The sequence below is a fragment of the Salvelinus fontinalis genome, chromosome 26, assembly GCF_029448725.1.
Source record: "Salvelinus fontinalis isolate EN_2023a chromosome 26, ASM2944872v1, whole genome shotgun sequence".
Taxonomy (NCBI): Eukaryota; Metazoa; Chordata; class Actinopteri; order Salmoniformes; family Salmonidae; genus Salvelinus; species Salvelinus fontinalis.
In genome coordinates, this window is record NC_074690.1 from 6,810,991 (window position 1) to 6,823,744 (window position 12,754).

General features: G+C 52.8%; 1 protein-coding gene across 1 annotated transcript in view; it reads right to left on the reverse strand.

The window, feature by feature from the left end:
* Nucleotides 1-2,262: 2,262 nt before the first annotated feature.
* Nucleotides 2,263-12,754, reverse strand: part of col6a1 (collagen, type VI, alpha 1) — a 63,528-nt gene continuing 53,036 nt past the window's right edge. The window contains exons 30-33 of the mRNA XM_055882439.1: nt 11,747-11,933; nt 5,029-5,200; nt 4,780-4,809; nt 2,263-4,627 (exon numbers count right to left, since the gene is read on the reverse strand). Coding sequence (XP_055738414.1) covers nt 4,026-4,627; nt 4,780-4,809; nt 5,029-5,200; nt 11,747-11,933 — 991 coding nt within the window. The 3' untranslated portion in view covers nt 2,263-4,025. The remainder of the gene's footprint in view (nt 4,628-4,779; nt 4,810-5,028; nt 5,201-11,746; nt 11,934-12,754) is intronic.

Genomic DNA, 12,754 nt, shown 5'->3' on the forward strand with positions numbered 1-12,754 from the left:
TAGCCTCCACATTGACTCGGTACAGGTACCCCCTGTATATAGCCTCCACATTGACTCTGTACCGGTACCCCCTGTATATAGCCTCCACATTGACTCTGTACCGGTACCCCCTGTATATAGCCTCCACATTGACTCTGTACCGGTACACCCTGTATATAGCCTCCACATTGACTCTGTACCGTAACACCCTGTATATAGCCTCCACATTGACTCTGTACCGTAACACCCTGTATATAGCCTCCACATTGACTCTGTACCGTAACACCCTCTTTATAGCCTCCACATTGACTCTGTACCGTAACACCCTGTATATAGCCTCCACATTGACTCTGTACCGGTACCCCCTGTATATAGCCTCCACATTGACTCGGTACAGGTACCCCCTGTATATAGCCTCCACATTGACTCTGTACCGGTACCCCCTGTATATAGCCTCCACATTGACTCTGTACCGGTACCCCCTGTATATAGCCTCCACATTGACTCTGTACCGTAACACCCTCTTTATAGCCTCCACATTGACTCTGTACCGTAACACCCTGTATATAGCCTCCACAATGACTCTGTACCGGTACCCCCTGTATATAGCCTCCACATTGACTCTGTACCGGTACCCCCTGTATATAGCCTCCACATTGACTCTGTACCGTAATACCCTGTATATAGCCTCCACATTGACTCTGTACCGGTACCCCCTGTATATAGCCTCCACATTGACTCTGTACCGGTACCCCCTGTATATAGCCTCCACATTGACTCTGTACCGGTACCCCCTGTATATAGCCTCCACATTGACTCGGTACCGGTACCCCCTGTATATAGCCTCCACATTGACTCGGTACCGGTACCCCCTGTATATAGCCTCCACATTGACTCGGTACCGGTATCCCCTGTATATAGCCTCCACATTGACTCTGTACCGGTACCCCCTGTATATAGCCTCCACATTGACTCTGTACCGGTACCCCCTGTATATAGCCTCCACATTGACTCTGTACCGGTACACCCTGTATATAGCCTCCACATTGACTCTGTACCAGTACCCCCTGTATATAGCCTCCACATTGACTCTGTACCGGTACCCCCTGTATATAGCCTCCACATTGACTCTGTACCGTAATACCCTGTATATAGCCTCCACATTGACTCTGTACCGGTACCCCCTGTATATAGCCTCCACATTGACTCTGTACCGTAACACCCTGTATATAGCCTCCACATTGACTCTGTACCGTAACACCCTGTATATAGCCTCCACATTGACTCTGTACCGGTACCCCCTGTATATAGCCCCGCTATTGTTATTTACTGCTGCTCTTTCTTTATTTATCATATCTCTTACTCTTTGGGAGGGATTTTCTTAAAACTGCATTGTTGGTTAAGGGCTTGTAAGTAAGCATTTCACTGTTGTGACAAATACAATTTTATTTCATTTGATAGATAGCTGCAGCTGGCTATCCTATCACCAAGCTATGCTAGCTAGATACTATCAGCTAACTGACTTGACAGAGAAAGGATAGGATAGCAGCTGCAGCTATCACCAAGCTATGCTAGCTAGATGCTATCAGCTAACTGACTTGACAGAGAAAGGATAGGATAGCAGCTGCAGCTATCACCAAGCTATGCTAGCTAGATGCTATCAGCTAACTGACTTGACAGAGAAAGGATAGGATAGCAGCTGCAGCTATCACCAAGCTACGCTAGCTAGCTGCTGACAGCTTGTCTAAACAAGGTCAGCACAGGCTTTAGCCTTACACATAGAACTGAATTAGCTGACCATCTTGAGATGGCAGTCAACTCTGGAGATGGAACTCAACTCCAAAACGTATTTCTCTCCATAGCAAAGCTAGCTTAGCTCACCTTGATGTACTCACTACCGCCCATGTGTGTGGGATTGAATGGTAAAGACACACCCACATGACTACGTACGTTAGCCTTCAGTCATGGCCGCTACCCATTTCTTAAAAACGAGGCCAAAACAGGATATGCAGTCACCCTTTAACCCAGAAGGGCCCCTTGAGGTCAAAAAAACTTTTTTTTTTTAGGCCAATGAGAAAGAAGAGAGGTGTGTATATCTGAAGGACAGAAGAGAGATGTGTCAATGACAGAAGGGTGTGTGTGTGTGTGTGTGTGTGTGTGTGTGTGTGTGTGTGTGTGTGTGTGTGTGTGTGTGTGTGTGTGTGTGTGTGTGTGTGTGTGTGTGTGTGTGTGTGTGTGTGTGTGTGTGTGTAGGACATACAGAAAACAGACACTACAGAAACATTTATTGGGGGTGAAGCGGCATTTAATGAAGCAGCTTGGTCCAAACAAAATGTCTGGCGGCAGGTTTTCTTTCAGGTCAAGACATCAGCTTTACACGTAGAAGTTTGTCTACTGCTACAGAGGTTATCTGACTCTGAGACACTTGCTCTGAACGATAGCACCAAGGATTAATGATTTATTACATAGAGGGAATTTCCTGCTGACAACACACACACAATCTGTTACCTGGAACGTCGAAGGACTGAATAATCCGGCCAAAGCAATGTTGGCGGTCGGTGGCCTTCAAGGGTTAATGAGGCTGATACAGAGAGGAGTGTGTGTGTGTGTGTGTGTGTGTGTGTGTGTGTGTGTGTGTGTGTGTGTGTGTGTGTGTGTGTGTGTGTGTGTGTGTGTGTGTGTGTGTGTGTGTGTGTCTGTGTGTGTCTGTGTGTGTCTGTGTCTGTGTCTGTGTCTGTGTGTGTGTGTGTGTGTGTGTGTGTGTGTGTGCGTGTGTGTGTGCGTGTGTGTCTGTCATCATCTGAACAAGTGAACCCAGACATACTGTTTATAGAGAAAATCCTACATGATATGCTGGACATTAGAGACCCTTCCCCTCAACACACACATATTGTCTGTGTCCAGCTGTTCAGTATCTTCATCGGGACAAGGTTGTCTACAGGGAGGATGTTTAATGTTTAACGTTGATGTTTAAAACATATGGAGTGATGTCATATCCTGTTCTGTCTCTGATCTACAAACAACATAAAATAAGTTTGTTTAAAAAAAAAAAACACACAAAAAAAACATTATTTTACAGTACACCGTTCTGTTTCATGCTGTGTTCATGTGCTGTTTGGAATTATGGAACTGAGAACAGTCTGACTGGGAATTATGGAACTGAGAACAGTCTGACTGGGAATTATGGAACTGGGAACAGTCTGACTGGGAATTATGGAACTGGGAACAGTCTGACTGGGAATTATGGAACTGGGAACAGTCTGACTGGGAATTATGGAACTGGGAACAGTCTGACTGGGAATTATGGAACTGGGAACAGTCTGACTGGGAATTATGGAACTGGGAACAGTCTGACTGGGAATTATGGAACTGGGAACAGTCTGACTGGGAATTATGGAACTGGGAACAGTCTGACTGGGAATTATGGAACTGGGAACAGTCTGACTGGGAATTATGGAACTGGGAACAGTCTTACTGGGAATTATGGAACTGGGAACAGTCTGACTGGGAATTATGGAACTGGGAACAGTCTGACTGGGAATTATGGAACTGGGAACAGTCTGACTGGGAATTATGGAACTGGGAACAGTCTTACTGGGAATTATGGAACTGGGAACAGTCTGACTGGGAATTATGGAACTGGGAACAGTCTGACTGGGAATTATGGAACTGGGAACAGTCTGACTGGGAATTATGGAACTGGGAACAGTCTGACTGGGAATTATGGAACTGGGAACAGTCTGACTGGAAGGATTTAAAACTTAGAAGCTCATAACAAACTGTTTCAGACATCTGAAACTAGTTTCTGTTATGGGAGTTTTTCTGAAATTTCCCGGTTGGTTAGGTCCTGATAATCCAGAGAGCACATGAACACAGTGTAACACAATCTCTTACACAGTCTGACACACAATCGTCTTCTGTCATTATCGGACATAAAAACACAACTAAAACACAGTGATAGTAAATGAGCGACGAAGTACGAATGGACATTCATAATGAGGGAGACTAAACTCTAAAGCATGTGGTCCCAGCCCTTGCCCCTGAACTCAGGCCTGAGAGACCCTGCGGGACACGGTCTGGTAGAACACGCCACGCAGCAGAGACGGGTAGTCTGGGACGCGGAACAGGTGGCGCTGGGCGTAGGTGACATCGTAACTCCTCCCCCTGCTGACCAGCGAGCGCAGGTTGGCCTCGCTCACCTGGTTGCCCACGGTGATAACGTACAGCTCCACTCCCGCCTCCGACACCAGCCGGACGCGCTTCTCCAACATCACCTCGGTAACGCCCTGCGACCTCCCGTCCGAGAACAGTACCAGCTTCTTCTTCCTGTTCCCGCCCCCTGATGTCTTGAATTGCTCCATGGCGAAGGCCATCGCCTTGGTAACGTCAGTACCGTCGTTCTGGAAGGTGGCGGCATCGATCTTACTGGTCAGCACGGTGAGGTTAGAGGTCAGCTCCGCCTCCATGCGGCGTTCGCGGCTGTACTGGCCCACGGCGACTCGCACGGCAGCGCGGCCGGACCTCTCGGCAGACAGGAAGCGCTCAGCCAGACGCTTGACGAAGGTCTTGCTGGAGTCAAAGTTCCTCTGTCCCACACTGGCTGAACTGTCCATCATCAACACGATGTCTGTGTCCCCTGAGAACGAGACTGGGGGACAGAAACAACAGGATAAACAACAACATCCAAGAAGAAGAATATATAGAGAAACCCTGATCCTAACCCATGCAGATGTCTGAAGACAATGAGACTGTAGAGATCAGGACAGAGATGAACCACATTGTAACAAACGGTTGACTTACTGGGACATTTGTAGTTGGGACACTTCTTATCTGTGGAAGGAAATAGAGAGACACAAATGGATTAGGACATTTTCCAGTCAATGATTTACACAGAAGTAATGTTAGAGTCTTGTATCAGAACCAAGGGGTTCACTAGCGTGTGTGTGTGTGTGTGTGTGTGTGTGTGTGTGTGTGTGTGTGTGTGTGTGTGTGTGTGTGTGTGTGTGTGTGTGTGTGTGTGTGCGCGTGCGCGTGTGTGTGTGTGTGCACCTTCACAGATGCGTGTGGTGAGGTTCTGTAGAAAGGAGTCATCCAGCAGCTCAGCGAAGTTCTCCAGGACGAAGGAGAAGCCTGGTTTAGGGTCGCTCTTACAGACCACATCACTGAGCTGTTCATGGTTGGGCTGACGGCCAGAGTAGTCCTTCACTCCCAGACCACCCACCTGACAGAGAGAGGGGGGCAGGGTTAGTGTGTGTGTGTGTGTGTGTGGTAGGTGTGTGTGTGTGTGGTAGGTGTGTGTGTGTGTGTGTGTGTGTGTGTGTGTGTGTGTGTGTGTGTGTGTGTGTGTGTGTGTGTGTGTGTGTGTGTGTGTGTGTGTGTGTGTGTGTGTGTGTGTGTGTGTGTGTGTGTGTGTGTGTGTGTGTGTGTGTGTGTGTGTGTGTGTGTGTCTAATGGATTGTGCGTTGTGATATGATGTTGCTGGTCGTACTGAAGCCTCCATCCTTCGAGTTCGAGGAGGTTTCCCACAGTGTGTGGTCCCTTACCTTGATGTGGACCAGACGGGGAGGTTTCCCACAGGGTCCCTTACCTTGATGTGGACCAGACGGGGAGGTTTCCCACAGGGTCCCTTACCTTGATGTGGACCAGACGGGGAGGTTTCCCACAGGGTCCCTTACCTTGATGTGGACCAGACGGGGAGGTTTCCCACAGGGTCCCTTACCTTGATGTGGACCAGACGGGGAGGTTTCCCACAGGATCCCTTACCTTGATGTGGACCAGACGGGGAGGTTTCCCACAGGATCCCTTACCTTGGTGTGGACCAGACGGGGAGGTTTAACACAGGATCCCTTACCTTGATGTGGACCAGACGGGGAGGTTTCCCACAGGGTCCCTTACCTTGGTGTGGACCAGACGGGGAGGTTTCCCACAGGGTCCCTTACCTTGGTGTGGACCAGACGGGGAGGTTTCCCACAGGGTCCCTTACCTTGGTGTGGACCAGACGGGGAGGTTTCCCACAGGGTCCCTTACCTTGGTGTGGACCAGACGGGGAGGTTTCCCACAGGATCCCTTACCTTGGTGTGGACCAGACGGGGAGGTTTCCCACAGGATCCCTTACCTTGGTGTGGACCAGACGGGGAGGTTTCCCACAGGATCCCTTACCTTGATGTGGACCAGACGGGGAGGTTTCCCACAGGGTCCCTTACCTTGATGTGGACCAGACGGGGAGGTTTCCCACAGGGTCCCTTACCTTGATGTGGACCAGACGGGGAGGTTTCCCACAGGGTCCCTTACCTTGGTGTGGACCAGACGGGGAGGTTTCCCACAGGGTCCCTTACCTTGATGTGGACCAGACGGGGAGGTTTCCCACAGGGTCCCTTACCTTGGTGTGGACCAGACGGGGAGGTTTCCCACAGGATCCCTTACCATGATGTTGACCAGACGGGGAGGTTTCCCACAGTGTCCCTTACCTTGATGTGGACCAGACGGGGAGGTTTCCCACAGTGTCCCTTACCTTGATGTGGACCAGGCGGGGAGGTTTCCCACAGGGTCCCTTACCTTGATGTGGACCAGACGGGGAGGTTTCCCACAGGGTCCCTTACCTTGATGTGGACCAGACGGGGAGGTTTCCCACAGGGTCCCTTACCTTGATGTGGACCAGACGGGGAGGTTTCCCACAGTGTCCCTTACCTTGATGTGGACCAGACGGGGAGGTTTCCCACAGGGTCCCTTACCTTGATGTGGACCAGACGGGGAGGTTTCCCACAGGGTCCCTTACCTTGATGTGGACCAGACGGGGAGGTTTCCCACAGGATCCCTTACCATGATGTTGACCAGACGGGGAGGTTTCCCACAGTGTCCCTTACCTTGATGTGGACCAGACGGGGAGGTTTCCCACAGGGTCCCTTACCTTGATGTGGACCAGACGGGGAGGTTTCCCACAGGATCCCTTACCTTGGTGTGGACCAGACGGGGAGGTTTCCCACAGGATCCCTTACCATGATGTTGACCAGACGGGGAGGTTTCCCACAGGGTCCCTTACCTTGATGTGGACCAGACGGGGAGGTTTTCCACAGGATCCCTTACCTTGGTGTGGACCAGACGGGGAGGTTTCCCACAGGATCCCTTACCTTGATGTGGACCAGACGGGGAGGTTTCCCACAGTGTCCCTTACCTTGATGTGGACCAGACGGAGAGGTTTCCCACAGTGTCCCTTACCTTGATGTGGACCAGACGGGGAGGTTTCCCACAGGATCCCTTACCTTGGTGTGGACCAGACGGGGAGGTTTCCCACAGGATCCCTTACCTTGGTGTGGACAAGACGGGGAGGTTTCCCACAGGATCCCTTACCTTGGTGTGGACCAGACGGGGAGGTTTCCCACAGGGTCCCTTACCTTGGTGTGGACCAGACGGGGAGGTTTCCCACAGGGTCCCTTACCTTGATGTGGACCAGACGGGGAGGTTTCCCACAGGGTCCCTTACCTTGGTGTGGACCAGACGGGGAGGTTTCCCACAGTGTCCCTTACCTTGATGTGGACCAGACGGAGAGGTTTCCCACAGGGTCCCTTACCTTGATGTGGACCAGACGGGGAGGTTTCCCACAGGGTCCCTTACCTTGATGTGGACCAGACGGGGAGGTTTCCCACAGGATCCCTTACCATGATGTTGACCAGACGGGGAGGTTTCCCACAGTGTGTGATCCCTTACCTTGATGTGGACCAGACGGGGAGGTTTCCCACAGTGTGTGGTCCCTTACCTTGATGTGGACCAGACGGGGAGGTTTCCCACAGGGTCCCTTACCTTGATGTGGACCAGACGGGGAGGTTTCCCACAGGGTCCCTTACCTTGATGTGGACCAGACGGGGAAGTTTCCCACAGGGTCCCTTACCTTGATGTGGACCAGACGGGGAGGTTTCCCACAGGGTCCCTTACCTTGATGTGGACCAGACGGGGAGGTTTCCCACAGGATCCCTTACCTTGATGTGGACCAGACGGGGAGGTTTCCCACAGGATCCCTTACCTTGGTGTGGACCAGACGGGGAGGTTTCCCACAGGATCCCTTACCTTGATGTGGACCAGACGGGGAGGTTTCCCACAGGGTCCCTTACCTTGGTGTGGACCAGACGGGGAGGTTTCCCACAGGGTCCCTTACCTTGGTGTGGACCAGACGGGGAGGTTTCCCACAGGGTCCCTTACCTTGGTGTGGACCAGACGGGGAGGTTTCCCACAGGGTCCCTTACCTTGGTGTGGACCAGACGGGGAGGTTTCCCACAGGATCCCTTACCTTGGTGTGGACCAGACGGGGAGGTTTCCCACAGGATCCCTTACCTTGGTGTGGACCAGACGGGGAGGTTTCCCACAGGATCCCTTACCTTGATGTGGACCAGACGGGGAGGTTTCCCACAGGGTCCCTTACCTTGATGTGGACCAGACGGGGAGGTTTCCCACAGGGTCCCTTACCTTGATGTGGACCAGACGGGGAGGTTTCCCACAGGGTCCCTTACCTTGGTGTGGACCAGACGGGGAGGTTTCCCACAGGGTCCCTTACCTTGATGTGGACCAGACGGGGAGGTTTCCCACAGGGTCCCTTACCTTGGTGTGGACCAGACGGGGAGGTTTCCCACAGGATCCCTTACCATGATGTTGACCAGACGGGGAGGTTTCCCACAGTGTCCCTTACCTTGATGTGGACCAGACGGGGAGGTTTCCCACAGTGTCCCTTACCTTGATGTGGACCAGGCGGGGAGGTTTCCCACAGGGTCCCTTACCTTGATGTGGACCAGACGGGGAGGTTTCCCACAGGGTCCCTTACCTTGATGTGGACCAGACGGGGAGGTTTCCCACAGGGTCCCTTACCTTGATGTGGACCAGACGGGGAGGTTTCCCACAGTGTCCCTTACCTTGATGTGGACCAGACGGGGAGGTTTCCCACAGGGTCCCTTACCTTGATGTGGACCAGACGGGGAGGTTTCCCACAGGGTCCCTTACCTTGATGTGGACCAGACGGGGAGGTTTCCCACAGGATCCCTTACCATGATGTTGACCAGACGGGGAGGTTTCCCACAGTGTCCCTTACCTTGATGTGGACCAGACGGGGAGGTTTCCCACAGGGTCCCTTACCTTGATGTGGACCAGACGGGGAGGTTTCCCACAGGATCCCTTACCTTGGTGTGGACCAGACGGGGAGGTTTCCCACAGGATCCCTTACCATGATGTTGACCAGACGGGGAGGTTTCCCACAGGATCCCTTACCATGATGTTGACCAGACGGGGAGGTTTCCCACAGGGTCCCTTACCTTGATGTGGACCAGACGGGGAGGTTTCCCACAGGATCCCTTACCTTGGTGTGGACCAGACGGGGAGGTTTCCCACAGGATCCCTTACCTTGATGTGGACCAGACGGGGAGGTTTCCCACAGTGTCCTTTACCTTGATGTGGACCAGACGGAGAGGTTTCCCACAGTGTCCCTTACCTTGATGTGGACCAGACGGGGAGGTTTCCCACAGGATCCCTTACCTTGGTGTGGACCAGACGGGGAGGTTTCCCACAGGATCCCTTACCTTGGTGTGGACCAGACGGGGAGGTTTCCCACAGGATCCCTTACCTTGGTGTGGACCAGACGGGGAGGTTTCCCACAGGGTCCCTTACCTTGGTGTGGACCAGACGGGGAGGTTTCCCACAGGGTCCCTTACCTTGATGTGGACCAGACGGGGAGGTTTCCCACAGGGTCCCTTACCTTGGTGTGGACCAGACGGGGAGGTTTCCCACAGTGTCCCTGACCTTGATGTGGACCAGACGGGGAGGTTTCCCACAGGGTCCCTTACCTTGATGTGGACCAGACGGGGAGGTTTCCCACAGGGTCCCTTACCTTGATGTGGACCAGACGGGGAGGTTTCCCACAGGGTCCCTTACCTTGATGTGGACCAGACGGGGAGGTTTCCCACAGGATCCCTTACCATGATGTTGACCAGACGGGGAGGTTTCCCACAGTGTCCCTTACCTTGATGTGGACCAGACGGGGAGGTTTCCCACAGGGTCCCTTACCTTGATGTGGACCAGACGGGGAGGTTTCCCACAGGGTCCCTTACCTTGATGTGGACCAGACGGGGAGGTTTCCCACAGGGTCCATTACCTTGATGTGGACCAGACGGGGAGGTTTCCCACAGGGTCCCTTACCTTGATGTGGACCAGACGGGGAGGTTTCCCACAGGGTCCCTTACCTTGATGTGGACCAGACGGGGAGGTTTCCCACAGGGTCCCTTACCTTGATGTGGACCAGACGGGGAGGTTTCCCACAGGATCCCTTACCATGATGTTGACCAGACGGGGAGGTTTCCCACAGTGTCCCTTACCTTGATGTGGACCAGACGGGGAGGTTTCCCACAGGGTCCCTTACCTTGATGTGGACCAGACGGGGAGGTTTCCCACAGGGTCCCTTACCTTGATGTGGACCAGACGGGGAGGTTTCCCACAGGGTCCCTTACCTTGATGTGGACCAGACGGGGAGGTTTCCCACAGGGTCCCTTACCTTGATGTGGACCAGACGGGGAGGTTTCCCACAGGGTCCCTTACCTTGATGTGGACCAGACGGGGAGGTTTCCCACAGGGTCCCTTACCTTGATGTGGACCAGACGGGGAGGTTTCCCACAGGGTCCCTTACCATGATGTTGACCAGACGGGGAGGTTTCCCACAGGGTCCCTTACCTTGATGTGGACCAGACGGGGAGGTTTCCCACAGGGTCCCTTACCTTGATGTGGACCAGACGGGGAGGTTTCCCACAGTGTGTGATCCCTTACCTTGATGTGGACCAGACGGGGAGGTTTCCCACAGTGTGTGGTCCCTTACCTTGGTGTGGACCAGACGGGGAGGTTTCCCACAGGGTCCCTTACCTTGGTGTGGACCAGACGGGGAGGTTTCCCACAGTGTGTGATCCCTTACCTTGGTGTGGACCAGACGGGGAGGTTTCCCACAGTGTGTGGTCTCTTACCTTGATGTGGACCAGACGGGGAGGTTTCCCACAGGGTCCCTTACCTTGGTGTGGACCAGACGGGGAGGTTTCCCACAGTGTGTGATCCCTTACCTTGTTGTGGACCAGACGGGGAGGTTTCCCACAGTGTGTGGTCTCTTACCTTGATGCCCTTCACAGGGTGTGGTCTCTTACCTTGACGCCCTTCACAGTGTGTTGTCTCTTACCTTGATGCCCTTCACAGGGTGTGGTCTCTTACCTTGATGCCCTTCACAAGGTGTGGTCTCTTACCTTGATGCCCTTCACAGGGTGTGGTCTCTTACCTTGATGCCCTTCACAGGGTGTGGTCTCTTACCTTGATGCCCTTCACAGGGTGTGGTCTCTTACCTTGATGCCCTTCACAGGGTGTGGTCTCTTACCTTGATGCCCTTCACAGGGTGTGGTCTCTTACCTTGACGCCCTTCACAGGGTGTGGTCTCTTACCTTGATGCCCTTCACAGGGTGTGGTCTCTTACCTTGACGCCCTTCACAGGGTGTGGTCTCTTACCTTGATGCCCTTCACAGGGTGTGGTCTCTTACCTTGACGCCCTTCACAGGGTGTGGTCTCTTACCTTGACGCCCTTCACAGGGTGTGGTCTCTTACCTTGACGCCCTTCACAGGGTGTGGTCTCTTACCTTGACGCCCTTCACAGTGTGTGGTCTCTTACCTTGACGCCCTTCACAGGGTGTGGTCTCTTACCTTGACGCCCTTCACAGTGTGTGGTCTCTTACCTTGATGCCCTTCACAGGGTGTGGTCTCTTACCTTGATGCCCTTCCCACAGAGCGTGTTGAGCGGTGTTTTATCTCTGGTGATATCAGAGCGTCCGTCGGTGAGCACTAGGACCACGCGGTTCTCCTGCTGCAGACGGTCAATCATGTTGGTCAGAGAGAACTGCAGAGCCTCCCCTGTATAGGTGGCCTCGGCCAGCCAGCGCAGGTCCCGTACCGCCCTACACACAGACACACAGAGACAGGCACAGACACACACAGAGACACACACACAGAGACACACACAGAGACACACACAGAGACAGGCACAGACAGAAAAGACGGACAGACACACAGACACCGACAGACACACACATAGGCACGTATGTTAAGTACTGAAGAGCCTCTCCTGTATAGTGGGCCTCAGCCAGTGCAGGTCCTGTACTGCCCTACACCCAATGTACAGAGCGATGATTGTGTGTGTGTGTGTTTGTATGTGTTGGTACGTGTGTATGTGTGTGTGTGTGTGTGTGTACTTACTGTTTGAGCTCAGTGAGTGTGTGTCTACAGTTGTGTTGGTACGTGTGTGTGTGTGTGTTTGTATGTGTTTGTATGTGTTGGTACGTGTGTGTGTGTGTGTGTACTTACTGTTTGAGCTCAGTGTGTGTGTGTGTGTGTGTGTGTGTGTGTGTGTGTGTGTGTGTGTGTGTGTGTGTGTGTGTGTGTGTGTGTGTGTGTGTGTGTGTGTGTGTGTGTGTGTGTGTGTAGTTACTGTTTGAGCTCAGTGAGTGTGTGTGTGTGTACTTACTGTTTGAGCTCAGTGAGTGCGTGAGTGTGTGTGTGTGTGTGTGTGTGTGTGTGTGTGTGTGTGTGTGTGTGTGTGTGTGTGTGTGTGTGTGTACTTACTGTTTGAGCTCAGTGAGTGTGTGAGTGTGTGTGTACTTATTGTTTGAGCTCAGTGAGTGTGTGTGTGTGTGTGTGTGTGTGTGTGTGTGTGTGTGTGTGTGTGTGTGTGTGTGTGTGTGTGTGTGTGTGTGTGTGTGTGTGTGTACTTACTGTTTGA